Genomic DNA, 24,709 nt, shown 5'->3' with positions numbered 1-24,709 from the left:
GCGCCATCTTAGGAAGTTCACATGTAGCATATACTAATTATTGATAAGCGGCAATACATTAACAAACATCGTTGGTTACCAGTATTGTATAAATTATCGTTATCGACTTGTGTTCATAATATGCATGTGTCCCCCCGTTAATATACATTGCCATGGACTGTATTGTGCGTTACGTGTTTAGTTTGCGCACGTTTAAACAGATGGGTGCACACACGTAACAAGCATCACCCGCATTCATTCATTCTTTTTAACACTCACTTGCGGTAAATCTATGTTTTCTCACAATCAAATACTCATCAATCCTAAAAATCATAGGCTTGTACACATGTTTCCGTCAAGAAAATATGTGTTTACAGTACGATGTTTGCAGATGCATTGTTTAAAAAGTACAACTTCTTACCACTGTATCAGCTGTTCTTTCCCAAACAATTTAACCAACGTTATAATTTACCGTAAAACAAACTTTTGTTTTGGAAGCCTGGGGTATAGCCTACTTCGCTCAAGTTCATTATTGATATTATTAATATTTTAACGCATGGCATAGCCTTCTACAGTGTTCATTCATGCAGACCCTATGGATATTTTTTTTTCCATTAGGTTAATCGTTTGCATGTTTGTGCTGTTCATAACCTACTGGTGTGTGAGCTTATGTTGCAGTTCCGACCTGCCATGGTACGTCAAAATAGCAACGGCAACTGCGCTATTCGCTAGTGCACTTAGCCCAGGTATTTTTCGGTCAGTTCCGCAGCTGCTTTTTTTACGCCGGAACATGCCACTTCTTTTCGCCGACATTCCTCTCAAGTTTAGTGGCACGAGTTGACTGCTGGGGAAAATCAGCTTTGCGCCGGGTGCAAACTAGCAACGATACATGCGTCGGTATAGAAAGTAAATTGCGCTGGGTGCAAGATAGGGCCCTGAGGGTTACACCCCTTGCCCACTGCATCCGTCCGTTGACAGATCTCACGGACTTTGTATGGGGCGATCCCGAAATGCATTGTGGGTCTGTCTGTTCCGTCGGCTCCGTATCTTGCGTTCCGAAGTTGAGAAAATTTTTACTTTTCAGGCTGCGACGGATCCGTTAGCCAATCAGATCGTATTATGCAAATATATGTCCTGTGACCTTACTTGGACTCTGCCCAATGAAATCACCTTTGTGGTACAACCCAGGAAAGCACATGGGTATGTTAAAAAAGCCGCCCACCAGCGGGAGATTTAAAAATGGAGGACAAACTGATCATCACTGTGGGTAATCGCCCTATACTTTACGACCAGTCGTTATACACATACACATGCACCAATCGCCGGGACCTGGCGTGGCGAGAGGTGTCACTGGAGGTGGGGGAAACTGGTAAAATAATGTTTCCGTTTATGAATGAAGAATGTATAGTTGCAATTGCTGAAACATGTTAAAACATATTTTACAAAGAAGGAAAAGAGTATGCCATGGGTATGCACTTTCTTTATACATACAAGGTTGGAAACAAAATCCCTGTAATTAATAACCATTCGATTTGGATCAATGCACGCAGGATCCAAAAACTTGCACCACCAGCTTTTAAGCTCCATGCTGGTCAGAGCTACATCGAGTATAGAGATTACATAGAGTAAAATAATAGATGTTATAGGGCATAGCACATGTACATGTCTTTTACAGAAAAGATAAGAATGAAGCAGATTGTATCGTTATCAATAATTTATTATCAAGAGTCTGATCTATCAATTAGCTCAGGTAGTCAAGCGTATGGGGCTCTTCTGATTGGTCGTATTATTATCCAATTGCGTGCAGTGATATTTTCAAATGCATGCTTGAGTTGGGCCATTTTCATTACTAATGCCAGAGCCTACAGCTTTATAGATGTGGGTCTGGATTTCCAGGCTATCTTTCCTGCTGCTCCGCCTACACTTTACAGCGCAGCACCCCTCCCATTACACCTCGCAGGTGGAGCGCTGGTTAATGAGGTAGAGGGGTCTGACTCTTCTAATCCTATCCAGGTCATGTTCCATGGCTCTTCCTTTAAAACACCAGGAAGCTGAAAGTGTCTCAGGGGAGGGTGGGGTTTATAATAGGCCTGGTCCCTTGGAATTAGAGCGGCAGGTCACTGGGTTGCATCCTACATTATAGCGTCCTCTACTCATCTGTCTGGAGCCGGTGAGGGTTTCCCAGGGCATAGGACCCCCAATTCAGTTATGTTCCACCCCCAACCTTTCCCACCACAGTCCCAGTCTTTGGACTGATGGCTCTGAGATGACGAAGCAGCTTCCCTCTCAACTTTTCATTGAAATATTGTATTATCAGCTCGTCTTGGTTTTGTCTGTCTAAAAGACAGACAAAACCTCTTTTTCCTCACGTTACCTCAGCATCCTCACGCATCCGCTGCGTCACCCAATCCTCCACACGTTCACATTCATACACCTAGCACACACTCCCATTCCCTCACCCCCCCCCCCCCCCTCCAAGTAAACACAGCAATGACAAATAAAGTAAATCACTTTAGACCTAAAAAACAAACAAAGCAATTAGTCTACTTTAAAATAAAATTTGACCGGTTTACTTCATTACTTCCACACTTTATACAAAAAAAGAAAAAAGGTCCAGAGTTGACTTATTAGCTTTTTACTTTAACCCACTATTGTCCTTTGAGTCATTTCTTCATCTTGTACTCTAATGAAAGAGACGGGTGTTTCTTGCGGAGCTCCAGCAGGCCTCCTGTGTTGTGGCATAGTTCATCGTAATCTCACGTCTTGCACTTGCGGAGCTGAAGGGAATCGGAGTTGGGTTTTAATATCCAGTTTGTGCAGTTCTCTCAGCGGCCAAAACGCCTCCCGTTTCTACCGTAGTTGTGTCGAGATATCCGCGATGATTCTGTAATTGGTGGTGTCATTAGGATTACTTTGTCTCCTTCCCCTCGCAGCTCTCAAGATCAGTATCTTCTTCTGAAGGTGAAGCAGTTTGAATATAATGGTGCGGAGGAAACGCGCATTCTCATTGAAGGGACCAAAGTGGTGTGCACTTTTGAAGTCTTCTTCCTTCAGTTTTACTTTTCCGCCCTGGGTCTATGAGTCTAACCAGGAAGGTGTTCATTCCCATGTTATCTTCCAGCTGTTCAGACACATTTAGCAGCCTCGCTGGCGATTTTCCAGTTGGTCAATGTAATCCATTGCGAGCTGCAGTTTGTTTTCAAGGTCTTTTTTGTTGCGCGCCCTGATTTCTGCATTTTTAGCAATGCTTTGCGCTTTTCGTTCAGCTGTCACTTTATTTGTTTCCAACCATTTACATTTTCTTAAATGGTGTGCATGTTTACATTGTTTACTCCATTTAGACTTTTGAACTTAATCTATGTGGCTTTATTAAAAACTATTTTCAACCTCACTTTGTACTACAGCACTCACCGCATTGTCTGAAGGAAATTAATTTTCTAGTTATTATTATTATTATTATAAAATACTTCTGCAGGCAAAGAAAGAGTCTGCATGGGGCTAAATCTGGACCGGTTTGGGCTCTGAACATGAAGGTTAATGAGATTGATTTCCGGCAGAAAGACCATTGTGCTTTATCTTCAACGAGAGTGAAGATAACAACAGGTTCCACGCCTGTTCTTATCTGTTCTCTCATTACTCCTTGGCAATAACAGGGCAGGAAGAAAACATAAAAAATTACATGATTCACCTTTCCAACAGGTTCAGGGTTTTAGGTTATTTAATTTTATCATCCACAGATTCAGCAGAAACGGTTAGAAAGTTGTAATTTCCCTAACCTCCATATTAAGCCTGATGTTTTTCTCATTTGCTGAAAAAAATATGATTTATTTTTGGCAATAAAAAGCTGAATCACATATCAGAAAAAATGACCTTCAAGAGTAAAAAAGGTTTAGCTCTCAGATAATTATTAAGAACTGCACCTCAGGCTCATGCTCGCAAGCTTTTATGGTGCAGTAGGGTAAACATATCAAGGCCAAGATTAAACTACACTGAGCTAATCAATATTAACGAATATACCTAAAACCAAGGAGGAGTCCATCCATGCAATCGCTAGTAGACATATTGTGAATCAGTTTGATGTGTCTGTTTTTTTAGATATGGATCAGACGGGAGGATTGGCATCACCCAGGACACTTAATGTTGGCCTGTTAAGAGTTATTTGTTCACGTTTTCATCAACACAATGCCAACTGTTCACAGCCCTTTCGCTTTATTGATGGTCAAAACTCTTTTGGAAGCAAAAAAACAGCATATGATACACATCAATACAACTTCCAAACTATTCATTTTTGTTTTAATGTTTAACAAGGGTTAAACAATGAAAGTGTTGAGTGTCCAAACAAAACAATTGACTGCAGAAAACGATGAGCAGTCATATGAAATCACTTTATTCTCAGAGATTGCAGTGATTCCATTTTGCAGAATTTTTATTTGACAGACTAGAGTCTTTCTTTCTAAAGTGGCATGCAGTGAAGGTGGGGGCACAGTAACACACAACAACAGGGTCTAGTCTGCGCACAGTAAGCATGCATACACTTGTTCAACAAACAGGGAGATAGAGAGGGACAAGGGGGAGAAGAGTTTTTACAGTTTTTACAGTAATACAATTAATTAATACAAAAAAATATTATATAATTTACCAGTAAAGTACCAACCACCAAAACACAGGAACAGGCATGACTGCATACAAGAGTAACAAACAAACAAACAAACAAACAAATAGACATAGAAGACAGATACGAGCTTCTTCTCAACGGGTACAGAACACAAAGAGACAGATGCAGGTAAGACGGTCACAATCTATTCACAGCAAGGAGCATCTCTTCAATGGTCAGGCAGTATAATCATTGTAACATCACTGGGGCGTGACCGGCACAAATTAAATGTCCTCCGACCAAACAGGCGACATGAACCTCACTAAAAACCACTTTACTAGAGCGGCCTCCTTTTATGGGGCGAGATATGGATCTCGTTTGACTTGGGCAGTATTTTTGTGCGATCAATAGGCGTTTAGCTATTGATTGACTAGGCAGTAATCTTAGCGTTCTAGGGTTATTCTGGGCAAAATAATGAACATAAAATTAATACTACAAATCAAAATGAGAGAGGGCATGTGTTTGTTGGCCTCTTGTGAAACAAACATTAAATATCTTAGAGCTTATTTTTAAAACGTTCTAAGCGATAATCTTCATATAGAATGTCTAAATAGCAAATTAAATTGAAATACCTGAGAATTAGAAATAAATTAAAAAGGTCTAGTTAATAAATGTAACAATGGAACACTACTTCTATGTCTAAAAAATCGATTCTTATCTTTGGCTTGATTGGATATATTATTCAGATTATTCATGGTTTGGATGCTGCTTATGCATGAATCAGATAAGATAAATTGTATTTGGTCAGAATAATTAGTGTGGTAGAAAATGTTGGCCATTTCTTTTAGCTAAATGTTAGCTAACACATCATCCTAGCACAGGTCGGAGGAAGGCAACAGTAACCAGCGACAAACTACTGCTTTTTAAACTGCCAATATTAACAAGGAAATATGTTTTTATGAGCAGTTTACCTACAGGTATAGCACATTTGTGGAACAACTACTTCTGTAAATGGCAAGTAAGACGTTCTAACACAGCTTTTTATCACATTACATAAGAATATAAGGTTATCTCTTTCATGTTAATAATGCAGTTTATATATGCTGATTAATTTATTTGAGCTTCGTACAGGAGTATCTTTCTATCGTTTCTCCGTTTCTCCAGGCATTGTAGCTATTGATATGACTGATTTACTCATGTACGGAATCTATGTATAAACTATTGGAATCCCACTAGTACTTCTTCATCTGAACAACAGGGCAGTTAGTGGCCCTTGGTGTGGAATGTCGTAGATATTAGGAATGTTTTAAAAGACACTGTGGAATGATCACAAGAAAATAAGCAGACGGAAATAAGGCAGAACAACTTTGTCCTTGTCTGACAGCGTTTGACACTTTGCTTGTTTTTCAAAAATGTTCATACCTCTACCCTATAAATAAGCACATTGCGTTTATACGACATAAGGACAACTACAATTGTCCTGTCATTTTCTTCTTCTCTATGTAAACAAACGACCACAATGTAGTTGTACTGTGCTGAACATCGATTGTGACTGTATTCTTATTTTTTTTTTACCGTGTGGCAAAAACATTTAAAACATTTGTTACGACATTCAACAAATCCCCCTCCATCATCCCTAAAAAAGCTGTTAATAAAACGTCACCATTGAGCGTTGGACGGCAACTCTGACATTGACTAACGCGCTGAGAAATCATTTAAAAACAGGTAACGATGAAGATTGTCTGTTATTGATTCAGGACTGCTGTCCCGTCAGTAAAACAATACACACAGAACAACTTCATGTCCTACAATATATTGCACCTTTGTCACTGTCTGTTTACATATAGTGTGTTGTGTTCACAACACAGTTGTGTTTCGTCCCAAAAATTAAAATCTTTGTAAATGTTTTTATAACAAAAAATGGAAAAACAAAGTCTTTTTACTGACAAATTTACTGAAAAATACGCATGTCTTCTTTAGCAAAAGCAGAGCTTTTAACATGTAAAACTGGACGTTTAAATTTTGTGTGGATTTTATATCAATAACAGATAAGTACAGCTATTTCATAGTCATTTTATACAAATTTTGTGAAAGTGCGGTTCACGTATGGAGGAGAGATTGGCCTGCTGAACACGGCCAGTGAGACGTCAAATAAATTTGAAAACCAAAAAGTTATTGCCTCACATTTCACAATGTTTCGCTTGAAGAAAAAGCAACAAATCAAAATGACTGTTTTGTACTGCATGTAGCGCACTGTACTTCACGAATTGTAACAAATGCATGCTTAACAAAAATCTATAAAAATAGCAATAACAAGCTGAATCCTTGTTGACCGTCTTGCTTTACAATTGTGATTTTCCGGTAGCGAAAGCACAATGTCACAGTAAACTTTGCGATCAGACAGTAAAACAAAAGATTCCTCACAATGGACTGAACTGATAAAAAAGTTGCGAGTGTTTATGTACATTAGATGTATCAAATATTAGCAAGAACACAAGAGGAAATTTCAGAAAGAAACATTGAAATGATATGATACGTTTTTCAAAGTCTAAAATATGGCTTATTCTCATAATAATTTAGTAATACATTATACTAGTTTAAAACGCACATATACTCCTTTCTTTAATTATTTATTCATGGATTAATCTATTTTTAGCTATTTACAAAAATAAATGTGGAATGGCAGTTAATATGTAAATTTTGGAACTCCAGTATCAGACATGGACCAATCAGAGATCGGGCCATGTGGTTTGTCATGAAAATTACATGGACTGTGCGGAACTTAGATCTTTTAGAAAGGCTTAGTTCAAGATCTTAGCGATATCGACAAAGATTCTCAGACAAAATTATACCAAAAAAAAAAATGAACACCACCACAGCCCAGATTACTATTTTGAACATTCAGGACAAAACTTGTTATGTCTCTCGATTTGGGGTCGCTAAGTACAGAGGTTAAGGGTCAGGGGTCAGGTGAGGTGCCATGGGTGTGGTCATCAGAAGGTAACAATCAGGTGTGTAACGCGGGGAACTCGTGGCGTTACTTCTTGTTGAACATATCCATGAGGGGCCCGGGGAGGAACTTCATGACCGTGTCCACGATGCTCTCCTCTTCCTCCTCTTCATCGCCACAACCGGTAGGCACGGCCTTTTTGGGCCGGGTTAGACTCCCCTCTGAGGCCTGCTCCATAGCAGCTGCTGCCTCCGCCTCCTTTTCCTCCTTCTTCTTGATGCCATACTGCACACACACACACACACACACACACACACACACACACACACACACACACACACACACACACACACACACACACACACACACACACACACATACATACAGGTTTTCATTTGCCCTAGGATTAGACCTATTATATACTGGAAGCTGTACTGCAGTAGACAAACACCCACCCATACACACACAGGTTTATATAAGGAGGAAGTGCTGCAACATTCTCACACTCATCGAAACAAAGCCATGTATGTGTATGTTTGTGTGTGTGTATAAGTCTCTGCTTTAGTGTGTACGTGTGTTTTGAGTGGCACCGGGGAGTGTGTTACCAGGGCTTGCTGTTATATTGAGCAGGTTATTATCCATACAGGGTTGACTACCATTGAGACGGCTTTCATCTGGCTTCAATGCAGACAAACGCTGGTTGTAGGATAATCAACTCTGAAGATTATCATTTGAGTCGTGCACTCACAGCTTGTGAAATTGTCCTGGTAGCGCCACATTGGAGCAAAGTGACATCATCTGGCACCAATTTAGGTCTATTAGAATACTAGCGACGGTAACCAGCAGGTGTTTCTCCACATCTGACACTAGAAATAGCAATAGCAGTGTAGCGAGCTAGAGCAACGATAAAACATTTTATAAAGCATATGAAGTAGCTATCAAATAGATGGTTGGATGGTCTGGTTGTTTGACTCCCAGACAAAAGGTTCTGAGCTTCATCTCCACTGTTCACAACTAACTGTAGGATCTAAAAATTCCCTTAAAACTCGCTTTGGGGGTTGATAGTCCATCTGAACCGATGTAAAACCGCTCTTTGGATGTTCCGCTGTAACGTCAACGCTCACTTGTTCACCTCTCATTAAGAAACCCACAGACTCTCGCTGTGGGAGCTAAGCCCTGTCTTTGTGGGGTTTTGATATGGTGAAACGTGCCTCTTAGTAAGTAGAGCTAGGTCAGTAGAGCTCGTGGAGAAGTGATTGACGCCTCACATCCTCTGTCAATCAAAGTCTGGCAAAAACAAAGATGAGTAAAAAGCAATTTTGAGATTTGGGAACGCACAATGGGAGCAAACACTATAGTGTTGTTGTGCCTCTGTTGGCTCGGCGAATCAAAGCTTACTGGTGGCGTCGATGAGATAAGCTACTGTCTGTTTTCAAAAGAGAACCTTGGGCTGACATCAAGGCGAGGCAGAGAGCCGCTGTGCAACAGGTCTTTGGCTATGAAGAATAATTACTACTGGCTCACATCCCGAAAGCTTTGCTCCAAAGTGACCTACAGTGAACTACATATACATGTCACTAAGGAGCAGATAGGAAGTAGGCATCACGCTCAAAAATAGCATGCTGTGTGTTTAGTCCCAATGTATTTGTGGCGTTCTCTTATTCCCCCTTTCGGTTTTTCCTTTCCCTGTCCTACATTTTAAGACTACAAATATGGTCATTCTTCAGTCGGGGCTCGATTGATTTGTGGAGGCTTGCCAACGAGGGCAAAGCCACCGGTTAAAAGGCCTCATCAGTTCAACCTGGTTTACCGGATGCTCCATCAAGCTCATGCTTGTTTTAAACATGGACTTTTGAGGCCCTGCCTGTTCGCTGTGTTTTGGTGCTGTTTGTTACCACTGTGGCAATTGGTCACTTTTTGCTTTATTAGGTGCCTCTACCTAATAATTTTTTTACCCAAATAACTTGTTTACAGGTCCCATGGCATGCTACTTTATGGATGCTTTTATATAGGTGTTAGTGGGCCCCTAATACAGTATTTGAAGACGTTCAATAATTTCAGTCTTGGTGCAGAATTACAGCCACTACGAGTCAGCCCCACAATGAGCTTTCCACAAACGTGCCGTTTTTTAAGAGGCGGTAGTGTTTACAGCGGATGGCTCGGATTCATAATATCATCCGGAGGCGCACACAGCTTTTGGCCGTGCTCTGTAAATATTCTAGAACACTCCGGGTGCTCCGGTGGGAGTCCTGGAACTCCATATCTAAATAATATAATTTATTACACAGCTCTTCTCAATGCCGTGGAACGCTCCGTTCACTTGCATTGGCCTTTCACAACTTCTGGCGGTGAATTATATTTGATAAACCACTGTTGCTAAGCATATAATGACCGCTGTCAAGGAAAGTGGATTTTTTGCCGTCTTGCGTATCACTCCGCAAATAGTCTGGTAACTTATCAACCCTAGCGCCTTATTTTCCGATAATGACAGGCGTTCGATACATTATCCCTTACATAATATATCGATATCTATATACTATATTATAATAATATAATATATAATACTTATAATAATATAAGTTTGTTGTTACCAGTTCGTCTTGAGGACCACGGGTAGGAATCACGTTCGCTGAGGACTGGGCCTTGATGATACACACTCTACCCACTTTGAACAGGGATTGTGCGGTTCCACTTTGTGAACCACTTTGGCGCCCCTTTTACAGAATTGAGGCTCTTTGATCAATATGAATGACAAATAATGGTAATGTAAGTGTAAGCTGGTAGCTAGCCTGTGAAGCTACACTGTATATACCTGCAGTGATTATTGTTAAAGAAGGAGAGAATCTCTTGCAATGGTGGTTACGTTTTAAGATATCTGCCCCTTTAATTGCAGAAGAAGAGGTCCTGTTTGATAACCAAGTGGAAAATCCTTTGCATCATTCTTCTCTCTCTGTACTCCCACTCTTGTCGTGTCGTTTAACTCGCCCCTAGCTCAACCCTGGGCCAATGCTACAGTAACAAGGAGAATTTGTATTAGAGAGAGACAGTCACGCTTCTTCAACTCCTCTCCAGTTGGAATAATTTCTGCTCCTCTCTTTTCCGGGGGATATTCTGTCATTCATCCATTGAAGCGCTACCAAAACAGTCCCAGAAAACCACTGGCGCGAGGAATTTGTGTCTGTGGATATCTTTGGGGCCTTTTTTTAAAGTGTTTTGCACCAATGAGATCTTTGGTCCTGTCCAACTATTCTGGTACTTCATGCAGTAAAACATGCAGTAAAACATTTTGATCCTGATTTTTGAAATTGAACACATGGCTCGACCCCCACTTGATTCCAAGTTTTAACACTTGAATGCAACTTAAATAAGTATTGATCCGGCAGATGGCAGGAAGATAGGGAGAAATGGGAAGGAGACACAGATACTTTCATATCAGTGAAAGCTTGACTGCCTCTGCTCTGTGCATAAACTAAGCCAAGCCCACGATTTAGAGTGGATGTCTGATCCACATTTATTCATAGGTCAAGTGAGCATGAACTAGCCGAAGGCAAGAAGAAATATTGTAGCCAAAAATGAAGGCCTTTCATTTTCAGTGTTGCTGTTGTTCCATAACTCACACTTTATATTTGTAAAGTAATCTCTTTTGGCAACCTAATACCTTGTAAGATATTCAAATGTCAATGGTTGGTGTTTTCTTCATCTGCATCTTCCCCACAAATAACCTTTCCTTGATGTAAACCAGGATTCATAATTTATTGTTTCATGTAAAAATGTATGTATCTCGGGGTTTTCTGTTTTTGTGTTCAGAGGTCTGGGTATGAGGGGCGTACCTTATCCCGGATCCCCTGTCGGACTCCCTCCCTCTCCGCCTCCATCTTGGAGTACTTGGCCTTCCTCTCCTCCTCCTGCTGTCTCAGTGCCTCCTGTCGCTCCTCTTCCTTCTTCTCCGCATCGGGGTCCTTCTCCTCCTCGCCCCCCAGCATCTTACCCATGTCCTTGGTGGCCCCTGTGGTCATAACACCAAACACAAGAGTGATTAATAGACAGGGTCTGAGCTAGGTCGAGCAGACGTTGTTGAACCGATGTGGTGAATCCAGTTAATTACACTTAAAGAACGTCAAAGATCAACAACATGTCAGGTGACTTCGGCTCGGCCTCCTTGTCCCCATTCCTGAAGGAGCCTGTACTGTGAGTGTTTGATGACCTTTAACCCGGGCCGGGGATAGAAGGGTCCAGCAACGGGGTACCAGAGATAACCACACAAGGCGTGACGTTAAGATGAACCCAGAAGAGATGGTTACATAAACCAAACAAACACTCCACGGATCTCAGCTGCTTTTGGAAACTGATAGCTTGTCAGTTTTACTCTTCATATGAATCTGCATACACATTACAAGCCCGCGTGCGATACTGATGCTTTGGTAGATTATGCCTGAATATAATACGCCCTAAGTTCACAATCACTCTTGTTGACGTTTTCCTTTGTTTGGTTCTCAACAAATGTACGTTTTAGTAAAAACAGATCCATGACGATATCGCAAAACAAAGCTTGTTCCAAACTCGGCCCGAATCTTAAAACAAGGCAGCGCATGGAAATAATATAATCCAAAAGATTTGGCGACTAAAAAGTAATCTGTGTGGTGTTGAACTGGTCCAATTATAGTGCCTGGCCTGACTGGGGAGGCTGGTGTATTCATCAACAACTGTGACATCCGCCCCAGAGGAATGAGCCCTCATCTTCCACCTCGTCAGCTGGAGCAGGGCAAGGGCTGGGGACTCTGTCTGAGGGGCCAGGGCCCAGAGACCCCCCCACTACTACCCTCCATTGCCCCCTTCTGCCTCTCCAGAAATTGATTTTTAATGAGAACTGGGACCCCAGACTGAATCAGACTACCCTCACAGACACACCCACGCAGGCACGCACACACGCACGCAAACACACATACACACTAACAGACACACGCACAAAAATAGATGAGTGCTTTCACATGCACCCAAACATGCACACAGACACACACACAAGACCGCGCGCACACACACACACACGCCAAATCCAAAGCACACACATATCAATGCATACACATGGACATATTTGAACACACATGAACACAAACACACAAATGCTGATCCACATATAATCCAGGTTTAGGAAAGAACTACTACTCACTGATCATCAGAGAGAGAGAGAGAGAGAGAGAGAGAGAGAGAGAGAGAGAGAGAGAGAGAGAGAGAGAGAGAGAGAGAGAGAGAGAGAGAGAGAGAGAGAGAGAGAGAGAGAGAGAGAGAGAGAGAGAGAGAGAGAGAGAGAGAGAGAGAGAGAGAGAGAGAGAGAGAGAGAGAGAGAGACCCGTCTTCGTTCCAGTACTTCCTGTGTGGATCAACCGCATCCAAATGATCACCCTAATACTGCACTGCACCGCGTCCACTTGCTGCTAATTAAACGGTGCGCATCTTTGTGTTTCCCCTGGACAGTGCATGTGGTTCTGTACATGTGATGTTAAAGGTTAAATCAAAGTGAGGTATTACTATACATTATGGTTAGTCATATCATGTTACCTGTACTTTGTACAGGTCACATGTCCTACTTTGTATTGTCTTCAAAGGGAATTATTATCAAATGTTTGGTACAACGTAACAATTGTGAACTGTGGTAGACCTGGGAGAACCATGTGGTACATTAACATCTGTGATACGGATAAGGATTTCAATTTCAGAATGGCTTGATGCTCCTCTCACTCATAAAATGTTTCACAAGGTTCCCCTATGGTCTACTGACTACTACGGTAATACCCCATCCTCTAGCTCATTCCATGTTGTGAGATGTTCTTACACTGTTATGGGTTTAGTGAATGGATCCAAATTATTTCCTTTATACTCCTTAACAGGAAGGACGGAAACAGGAAGCAGAGTGGTAAGGGCATTACGACGCTGGCATTTCTCTGGCAGTTGACTGTTCATGCCTATAAGTTAGCATTAGTCATTCTTTCAAACCATCATTGTGTTAAAAAATACCAATTAGCCCTGAAACCGACTTTTAGGAAAGAATCAGGAGAATCCCAAACATCCTTCTGTTGACTCAAGTCATAAGAGAGAACAGTAGAAACGTGCGTTTCTTACATGTCTCTGTCTGCCCGATAACTAATGAGCGTGTCGCTGTGGCTGGCTGGAATTTGTAGACCCAATTTGTAGACCCGATTATGTCTCAGAGCGGGTAGATGCTCGGCGCTAACCTCGTCATTAACCCTGTGCGCCGCAGACAATGGGGCGTCCATTTGAGCCGACGGGGGTTTAGCACACGCGCACACCCTGCCTGTGGAGTCGACACCGTTATCAGGCCGCCCAGCTACGCTCCCGCCGCCCACTCGATCAGAACAAAGACACGTAGACGGGCTCACGTCACGCACACGTACACACAGACACATGCGCACACGCCAGCGGGCTGGGATTATCACTGGATAGAATAGAGGTCGTTGGTTTAGGGTTTATGGCGAAATAAGCGGGAAAAATCCCCCCCAACCTTGGAGGGCTAATCCCGATGCTAACAGCTAACCCCAGCGCTCGCGGCTTATTAACTTGATTGTGACAAAGTTGCTGTTTAGCATAAAGGGACACCTGAGGTACTAAATCTTCATAGACAAGGATAGACTCTGAACCGTTTCAGCTCTTCAGAGGGTCTAAAGAGGTCTCTTCAGTAGGCCACGCTTGGGCTGGGGTCACGATGCAACCCGGTATCACGCGATTTCGTGCTCATGCGCACAAACGTTATCAATCTATTGAATCGTGTCCCAGATTACGATTGGCCGACTTTTTTAGTGCCACACAACGAAATGTAAACCAATGCATTCTGAATGGGAGCGTTCTCAGACAATTGACGTGCTCCACAAAACGAAACGAGAGAGAGAAAGAGAGAAAGGGAGGGACAGAGAGAGAGAAGCTTCAGAAGGGGTGAGCGCAGGTAGTACAGTGCCCCCTCTAGTTATATATCTGTATATATTATTATCTAGTTATATGTATGTCAACATTTCTGATTTGTAAGCAGACCTCCTCAAAAACGACGTTAATTGTCGGAGAACGCTCCCATTCAGAATGCATTGGTTTACATTTCGTTCTGTGCAGCACTAAAAAAGTCGGACAATCGTGATCTGGGACACGATGCGCACAGATTAACGTTTGTGCGCATGAGCACGAAATCGCGCGATACCGGGTTGCACGATGGGGAGGTAGAGAGGGATGGGATAACAGAGGAATGAAAGAAAATGGTAGAATGGAGGGACAGAGCAGAAAGATAGAATGTACGGCTAGAATAGTGAGATGGTACAGAGGGCTAGAGACAAAGGTGAAACAGGGAACAAGTCACAATAAGTTCAAAGTCCGAGATGTGCCTTTGAGAGTGTGTCTGTGTGTGACTTTGATCGTGTGTGCCCGCATGCATGTACATTAGAGCTGTGTGGGTGTGTATTAATGTATGTATGTATGCATGTACGTTTGTATGTATGTATGTAGGTGGGTGGGGTGTGTTTATGGCTCTGCGTGTGTACCTCTTGTTTACGTGTGTTTTGTTCGTGATGATATGTGTGAGTATGTGGTTGGGTCAGTGGGTGGATAGCAATGTGTTTTTGTTGCATTGCAAGTGGTGTGTGTGAAGTGAAGTGTGTTTGTTCAATGTGTATGTGTTTAGATTGGAGGTCGGGTGGTTGTGGTTGTTACTCTGTGGGTGTGTACAAAGTGTGTGTAGGGGGGGGGGACCTTAGGCTGAGAAGTCAGGTTGATGTTGTGTGTAGAAGCCTTCTGTTGCTCTCAATTTCTTTTTTTATTGTTTGAGTGGTCTGTGTGTAAGTGTATGAATAAACGATTTTGTGTGTGTGTGTGTGTGTGTGTGTGTGTGTGTGTGTGTGTGTGTGTGTGTGTGTGTGTGTGTGTCTGTGTCTGTGTCTGTGTCTGTGTCTGTGTCTGTGTCTGTGTTTGTGCTTGTGTGTGTGCTTGTGTGTGTGAGTAAGTGGATTGCAGCAATTGGTTGGGTTAATGTTTGTGTGTGTTTGAGTTGTCTCGAGAGGCAGACAGAGAGTAAAAGAGATGATAACAGAGAGAGAGGCTGTGGGAGGTGAAGGAGAGGCAGAGAGATGGACTATAAACCAGATGAATCTAAATCGAGATTGGAAGGGCACAAGAACAACGGCGACAGCAAACAGGAAGAGAAAGGGTTGAGACAGAGATGAAAAGAGATGAAGGGATTAAAAGAAGGAAAAAGAGGGAGGGAAGAGAATGAGGGAGGGAGGGAGAGAGGAATTCTTTGTTGGACCATCTCAGTAGCCCTAGGAATCCTTCGTATCTATTTCCTATATATCTGTCATCTGGCCTGCGTGCTGCACCACCCAACTCTTATCTCAACCTTCTCATTCAACTGCACCACTAACACCGACACCACCACAGGAGCACCTCTACCACCATCACCACCTCCATCCCCGCCACCTCATCGACATGACAACCGCCCACTTCACCACCACCACCACCTCTACCCCACCCTAGCAACCGTGAGAGAGCAGAGATGGACGGAACGGGGGGCGTCCCTAAACGATATCTGAGTAATGCAGTGAAGTGTATAGGTAATATTGTGCACCACAACCTTGACGATTTCACGGAGCCCTTTAGAAAAAAAAAGCAAAATGTTCCCTTCTCTGACATTCTGAGGTTATGAAAGTGAGGGCAATGTTTATTATTACACAGCTCTCCTCCCTCATCAAAGGTCGTCTCGGGGCTTGATTCATTCCTGCTCCTACACAGTCTGGATGAAATACAAAGGAACTTGGAGAGCCCTCCCTCCATTCGCCCACACGAGAGTTAACAAACATGAGAGTTAACAAACATGAGGGAGAGAGAGACAGAGAGAGAGACAGAAAGAGAGTGGAGGAGAGGGGGAGGGGGGAGAGGTAAATATATATAGAGGGACGGGTGGACGGACGGAGAGACCGAAAATAGATTCAGCAGCATGTATTCCCCGGATATTTCTCCCAGGTCGACCTTGTGGCAGAGGGAGCGAGTGGAGAATCTAAAGTGGATGAATGATTAATGTCTGAGATGAGCCTCATCTGCCCTCGCTTGATGGTGATACATGGCATCACGCATATGCATTGCAACTTCAACTCCCATTAATCATGGCAGGGTTGACTGGCCTCCCCGGCCCGTCACCGTGGCGATGTGTAAACAGCGGTGAGACACATCCATCACTCTAGAGGCTGGCAGCCGGGTACCACAGAGAAGACAGGATGTCGCAGCAAACGCCTCCTTTAGACTCGAACGATCCATTGACCTATCTGCCAATCCATCCTTCTTCTTCCCACGTTAAAATGTATCGAGGTGAGGATGAATAACTCGTTCACTCTCACTGCTGTAATGCAGGGGAATGATGTGTATGTTTTAAACAGGAGAATTCAGGTCAACTGGTTGTCTCTTTCCCAGCAGATTAACATCCCGTCCACTGGAGCTGAGCTAAAGGCAGCTAGAGGCAGCTAGAGGCAGCTAGCGGCAGCTAGAGGCAGCAAGCGGCAGCTAGAGGCAGCTAGAGGCAGCTAGCGGCAGCTAGAGGCAGCTAGAGGCAGCTAGCGGCAGCTAGAGGCAGCAAGAGGCAGCTAGAGGCAGCTAGAGGCAGCTAGCGGCGCTGGCTGCGTGGCTGACAGTCGCGTGCCAGCCATTTCAAAGCAGTGGCAGAGTTTCTTAAGCAATTACCTTCCAGCCACTGGGCTCCACGTCAGTGAGGCGATTGAGCGGCAGAAACTACTACCTCCCCCTAGGAGGACAGGAGGGGAGGGGAGGGGAGAAAAGGCAGAGGAGAGGAGACGAGAGGAAGGAGAGAGGAGGAGAGGGGAGAAGAGGGATAGGCTTTGGTGGAGGGGAAAGAGGAAGGGTGAGGAGACGGGATCACAGAAGAGGAATATGATAAATGAGAAGCGAGAAAAATAAAAGGAAGAGGATAGGAGATAAAGAAAGAGCAACTGGAGGCGGCGGAGAAGGCATGTAGTTTCGTTCAAATCGTTTTTCATCAAAGTGACGTCCAACGCTGTCGGCCCATTTGCTCCATGCGCCGTTCCTCCTGCGTGGAGTCACCACAGCGCGACCAACGGTTTAGGAGCAGGCAGGACGTGACTACACTGATGATACTCAGCAATATGACTCAAGTGACCTTTCCAGTGTTTGGTTGTGTTTTGAATACGTAAACTGTCAGGGTAGGTTTACTGGGCCGCTCAGATGCTTGACAACCACTTTTAACAAACCAACCAGGTCCGACAACCGGGTGGAAAGAGAGAGGAGGGACTACAGTCGCCTCCAAAAGTACTGGAACGGCAAGGCCAATTTCTTTGTTTTTGTTGTTCGCTAAAGACATTTAAATGTAAATACAAGCAAACAAAAAAAATAAAAGAGGTAAAATAAAAGAAATAGATGAAATTCTGAACTCGTGTCTCATACTCATCTTTTGATCTTAAACCCAAATGTCTTTAGTGAACATCAAAAACAAAGAAATTGGCCTTGCCTTTGCATTACTTTTGGAGGGGACTGTATGTGTTTTGTTATGATTCCTGTGACTCTGTTTCCTTGTCTGCAACAGAAGCATTTAATATGCAGAAAATGAGTAAGCTTATTGATTTGGTTAATGGTGAACTCAACTGTAAATTGTAATTAGCTAGTAAACAAAAGTTGGAAGAAAACAAACTTCCAATCTCTGAGAATAATTATCTATAATTTAGATTGGAGGTTTGTTATTAACTACCTAATGATTCCTAATTATCTTCGTAATATTTTTGCCAAAGGTTAATCTATCTCACCATATATAAGAATAATGCCATAGAAAACGTACAAAATATACATACAAAACAAAATAATTGAAACAGTAGTGCTTGTTGAAGAGACTTTGTGTAGGATTCTACATGCATTTATATATATATGTATTTATTAATAAACTCCTTTTAATAACTGAGAAGTCACAGCAATGCAAGTGACTCCCAGCACAATAGAAACAATTAACAAGCTCACACCGTTACCCCTGATATCTCCGTTTTTTCGAACAAGTCACTTGGAGGAAAAAAGTGTAGAAAGTGAAACACTTTCCCTTTTAGAATCAAATTCAATCTCAACAGGTCGGTTGTGTCACCTCGATCTACAAGTCAGTATGTGCTCAGACAGTGAAGGTGTGCTCGTGGAGAGCACGACCGTAGCAAAGGTGCAACACTGAGATTGCTCTCAGTCCTCGTTTACTTTAGTTTAGATTATCGTTTGTGTTCACCCTGAATCAATTAAAATGTTGATTTTGATTCGGTCCCAGCTCTGCAGCAGAACCTCCCACTGCATTTGCTTTCACGCCTCACGCCCGCCACCGGCTCCTCACAAACCCAGCAATCACATCCCTCTCTCTGCTGCTTTCTGAGCTTTCAGATCCTTAAAATGCAGCTGTGGCTTTCAGGTGATTTTTTTTTTTTTTTTGTGGATCGTCTTTGGCTGAAGCATGAGCAGGGGATTCAGCATATGTTGGATTAGAATATACTACACGTGAACCTCCTGAAATGGCGCATTTTGATTGGTTCGCTATCTCAGGATATTGGGCAATATCTAATGGGACTCGGGATATTGTTTACGCGGTGTATTGTCACGCTTATAAAATCAAATAAACCTCTTATAAAAACAAAAAAATACCGGCAGAAGGTGTTATCTTGTTTATTTTTGGAGCGTTCACGTGTAGTATATATTAAAACAATTATTCACCTCAGTGGGGAATAGCCTCTAGGCTATTTCCAACTATTCACTTCGCCTTCGGCAAATAATTGTTCAATATTGGTTGGAAATATGCATCTTACTCATCTAAAATTGTATTAACCCTTACACTGCTTGTAATGCTTTCGAGAACCCCATTCAAATAGACTCAAGATAGCTGAAAGGCATAGGGAGATCTTGTGGATGGTTGTGAAGATGTGAATGGCATCTTCACTGTGTTTAACATGTTTTAAAAGATTCCTGTTGTTAGCCCTGTAATAGTCTGCAGCTGTGGCTCATAGGTTAATTGAGCCACACCCATTCTGGTGCTCCTGAAGAGGGCCAGAGTTCTAGACTGGAGGGAGGCTTGAGTTGGGCAAGTGACTCGACTGTTGTGGTATTGTTTTTTAAGTAAAAATATGTTTTTACCAACAACATTGTGCGTCAAGGAAACTCTTTTTCACAATGGTGTTTATTACACAACTAACGTTGCAAATTACCTTGCTTCCATTAGTTAAGCAGGCCATTGCAGGGAAGGCTATAGGAGAAGTATGGTAATCTCTCCAACAAATCAGCTCCACGGGAAATGTAGATCATCATCCAAATCAAATCATAATCATCAAGCATCTTCAAAAATCAATTAGTCTGTGGTAACCCAAGGTAAATGGTAACCTGAATCAGATTCCAGAATGAAACAGGACCTTGGAAGATGCCGTCTTTCTATCTTTTAAGAAGATTGCAAGCACCAACACCACAGAACACTTACTGGTGCCTTCACAGAAAATGCATTTTCTTCAAGTAATCTCTTGTTCTGAGCTGTGCTGGGATCGGAGAAACCAGCAGAAACCTTTGCACAATGACAGTTAATCCCCTTGCTCATCCTAGCACTTCTGTTAGATCCTGGCGCTAGGCTATCATCATCCATTGGTAGAGAAATCTGCCCGGCCTCCTATTGGCGTCGGTTCGAGAGCGTCGCACAACGCATTAAGAATGTCCTTGCTGGCGCCGGCAAGGGTGACAGTGCGTGGGCGAGCGTATAATCACGGTGTCACTCAGCGCCAAGGTTGTACCCTCATCATCCGTCGCGTCAAGGACGGTCTGATGTGAAAATAAATAGCAACCAGCGCTATTCATATACTCGCACATGAACGTTAACCGTAGGCACCAACATCCCCAGCGGGGGTCTGGGTGGCACGGCGTATAAGAACGGATCGCCAAAAACAAAGACACACACAGACAGAAAGAACCACAGACCAACAGAGTGCATGTTTTGGGGCGTGTGTGAGAGCTTGTTTCCGCTTGTGTTCCTGGATAGGTGATTGTGTGTGAAGCGGTCTAAAAGCCCAGCCCAGACCACACAGTCCAACCAAAGCCCTGAGTCATGAGCGCTGCCGGCAGACAGCCGCAGAGTGACTGTGGGTCACTCTGCTGTGAATCATCCACTCCTGCTAAATAACCGTTCTCTCTCTGCTGCTAACCCATTCATTAGATCCATAAAACCCTTCCCAGAAGTTTACCCATAGAAATTGATAATGTATTGAATACATAGTTTATATTTGTTTTTTCATTTGATCTTTTTATTGCTTTTGATCCTTTATCGCGTCTCCTCTTAACCAACTGCAGTCAACTTGCTGCTACGCTAGGCCATTGCTATGGCAGGGGGGTGATTATGTGTGTAATTATAATATGATGTAGGTTTGTGTTCAAGTTATCCGATTTACGATTGATAATCCATAATGGTAAAAAATATTACAATGTTCTTCATCCACTGCACACTGGGTTCAAACACGGAATCTTACGGCTGGGAGTCGATAGTTACACCCTCACTCTTACAATATCCTCTCCCCGGCCTTCTAGTCCTACAATGTTCATCCGTCACAAATCCAGCCTCTCTCAGGTTTTTCGGATGTGTGTTTTTTGGGGTAATAAAAGTCAGTGGAAGCCCAAGAAGGGGTTAGCTAAGACTTTTGGTGACACTCAAGATATGCTCGAATGGTTGATAGGGTCTAATGCTTCTCTTGCTTCAGTCTCTTCCCTCAGCAAATAAGGAAAGAGAGGGAAGAATTCCATGAAATTAGTCGACATTTCTGAGGTAGGGTTAAATCGGGAAGGATGAAGCGATAGAGAAAGAGGAATAAAATCGAAATAGTTAAATGGAGCGTGGAAAGATTAAAGAGGGAGTAGGAAGAAAAGTCAGCAAAGACCCCTGAGATTCTGAAAGAGAAGAGAGGAAGCGAGGGAGTGTGATTGCAGACTTTAAAATGCTGAATCATTCATGAAAGTGTCCTGGCAGAAGGATGGGATACTTGCTGAATATCAATGGCATCCCTTTCCCCCTACTCTAAGAACCGAGACGGATCTCTCCGCCCAGAACATGCTTCAACTGACCTCCATCATGTTTGTGTCTTTTTTTTATCGGTCGCAGTGTGGTAGCCACTAACATCTCCCTAAATGCTTGGTAGCTTCAGAAAGTATTTTCTTAAGGTAAACCTTAGACTCTCCTACTACTTTCTGCAAACACTCACGCCTCCTTGCCCCTCCTATAAACCCCTAAGCCTAAGGATATCATATCTCAAGGATGTAATCTAATGAAGTATATACTTCCAAGGGACAATGGCACCTGGCTTGATCTAATTGAACAAAGGAATAAGCTTTGGCTTTGGTTTCAAACCCGAGGCGGCTACATCCTGTTTTAATGAAAGCCTGTGATTTGTAAACCCTACCTCAATACCCTTGAGCAAGGCATTGAATCTTACACAGCACTGGCACTCTTGCAGCAATGCCTGGGCTCAAATCTCCTCTAGCGGAGAGCGCAAACACACTTTGAAACACTTCAAGCACATTATCATAATTTGTTTAATCTACGATGGAGTCCGATGCTTTTATGCTGCCAAAGCATTGAAAGCGCATCTAATTCAATTGCTAATTTCAACCGAGCATGGTACATTGTCAGGGTAAATCTCTCCTTTACTTTAATCTTTTAAAGATTAAAGTTATAATATTGTAGCCTTCTCCAATGAGTCACCAACCAGCACTGGCGGCTGGTGATACAAATTGTTGGTGGGGCCTCCCTGAGAAAATTTTAAATTTGGTAGATTTGATTTCCTGTAATCTGGTGCTTTTTGGGGATGGCCACTACCTATTACCCATTACCTATTACCTACTATTCATTCAGATTCATAGCCTTCATCCTGACTTGCAGGGCCAGGACAAGCTTACACTGCATATACAGACCTACTTTATAGCCACCAGCAACTACTATTTGACCCTTTGTTGTTATTCTGATATCGAGGCAAATCATGATCAATGTCCTATAGCGTCCATTATTTGTGAGTCTCAATGTCTATTTCAAATGCAGTTAGAAATATGGAAACAGTTGCTTCATTCTGTTTATATGCTACAGGCCAAAAGACTAAATCAATATGTAACTTACTTGCTCCTTTTAAGTATAACATTGCTTGGGGAGTCCAACGCCTCCACTGAAAAGGGTGGAAAGTGCTTTTACAACTCTCTGCTAGTGAGCAATCTATCACTTCTCTGCATGTAGTTGTGTTGCGCGAATGCTGCTAAGGGAGGTAGCCTATTTGATTGATTCGCTGAATTGTCCAATCATGTACAAAATCCAAAACATGAAAAACAATGCCATTGCAAAAAATTGCAACCCAAAGTTGAATTTACATGCGCCAATGAAAAGCTGTCTCTGCATGATAGAGAGCAATTCTTTTTTGAATTTTTGAATTTGAATTTAACTACACTTGTAGTAACTGCCTGTTTACAATTCCCAAATCTGTGGCGAAAATGTGATATTCAACCCACACACAGTGATCATTTGTTCTAGCTTTTGCTTATTAAGCACATTTGGTAGGAACGATAATGTGTCATTGATTAGATAATCTCATTTAACTGAAATTTGAGTGGATTTAAAATATAATTAAAAAAATGCTATGCGATTCATCGTGATGAAACATTTTAATGGTTCGACAGCCCTAATATATATATGTATATATATATATATATATATATATATATATATATATATATATATACACACACAACACATTGGATCCATATATCCTGCCGTTCCTCGTAAGGCCTTCATTGGTCGGTGTGCTATGAGACATTGTATTAATGTAACTGACCTCCCATGTGGGCTCTTTGGTCAAGCTTAACCCAGTGGGCGTCTTATACTTGCATTGATTTTCTAGTTACACAATGGAAAAATCTTTGTGAAGCAGCACCGGCCAACAAGGGCTCTGCAAAGTCAGACGGCTTGATATATAGCGGTATTGACGCCCAGAAGGAAATTAACATTGCTGCTAATGTACATACATTCTAGATTGGACGAGATCAACTGACATGCTAACTGAAACAATAATGATTTCCAATATGGCGGGACTCTAGCTCTAGCAATTGAGCTAGAGTTGTTCATATTTTTTTTATTGTACATGGCAGTCAAAATATGTTTGAGCAATTCGTTAGAGTTTCACTTTTACTTGCCAATGTAAAAAAAGATTTGTTTGTTAAGTCTGTCTTTTAGGAAACAGGGAGGAATATTACCGTGACCATTTATTGCTGCTCTACAACAGAGTGGCTCGCATATCCATGTACGCCGTCCAAAGACCCTTTGTCTTGGTCGAGTGCTCGCAATTACAGGCCTCTGAGAACGGCGCCCTACAATTTCTTGGGCATCACAAATTGCTAATTATTTGGCGGGGGGCCCAATATAAGAAGACAAAAACCCTCCGTGCAGACCTGCTCGCTGAGCGCATTACGACCTTCACTTACACACACACACAAACACACACACACATACACACACACAAACACACACACAGAGCGAAGAATACACATGAAAAAAAATATTTTACATGTGCATTTAGCAGACACTTTTATCCAAAAAGACTGCTCTCGGGCAAAATCTGCTCTTACTGAGTCATGACCACAACGATGATCTTGCTTTCATAGGTTTGCACAACACACACACACACCCACACACACACACACACGCACACACCTGATGTGTGACTTAATGCACCTGACAGATGCTGCTCATTCGGAAAAACATCCTTTTGATCCTCTTGGCCTTGAGGGCTGGTTGGCAGCTATGCTAACAGTAACACCAGCCCAGCGAGAAGTGGCTGTTTTGTGCCAGGCTGAGCAGGCGGCAAGAGCTGGGGGAGCTGTCAGTTGAAGAAGGGGTGCTTGTGTCGAAGAACCTTAAGATCCTGACTAAAGATCCTTGATTTTTGCAGCAGACCTCTAAAATGTTTAACTAACCACTTAAACCATTAAACCCACTTAAATCCAGTCTCACACCAGAATGTAGTCTAACTACGTTGGTCAACAGCGGAAAACGTCGCAGTTTTATATCTCAACATGTGACATGCCTAAGTTTTTTTGGCCTGTTCTGCTCAATGGGTCTGCGTCCAGGTCACGTGACTGTCAAG

At 42.6% G+C, this 24,709-nt stretch overlaps 1 protein-coding gene across 1 annotated transcript in view; it reads right to left on the bottom strand.

Annotated features, from left to right (window-relative positions):
• Nucleotides 1–4,175: 4,175 nt before the first annotated feature.
• LOC130390843 (complexin-1) overlaps nucleotides 4,176–24,709 on the bottom strand; it is a 37,806-nt gene continuing 17,272 nt past the window's right edge. Inside the window, exons 3-4 of the mRNA XM_056600995.1 lie at nucleotides 11,354–11,529; nucleotides 4,176–7,808 (exon numbers count right to left, since the gene is read on the bottom strand). Coding sequence (XP_056456970.1) covers nucleotides 7,611–7,808; nucleotides 11,354–11,529 — 374 coding nt within the window. The 3' untranslated portion in view covers nucleotides 4,176–7,610. The remainder of the gene's footprint in view (nucleotides 7,809–11,353; nucleotides 11,530–24,709) is intronic.

The sequence above is a fragment of the Gadus chalcogrammus genome, chromosome 10, assembly GCF_026213295.1.
Source record: "Gadus chalcogrammus isolate NIFS_2021 chromosome 10, NIFS_Gcha_1.0, whole genome shotgun sequence".
Taxonomy (NCBI): domain Eukaryota; kingdom Metazoa; phylum Chordata; class Actinopteri; order Gadiformes; family Gadidae; genus Gadus; species Gadus chalcogrammus.
This window is presented reverse-complemented; position numbering and strand designations above follow the sequence as displayed.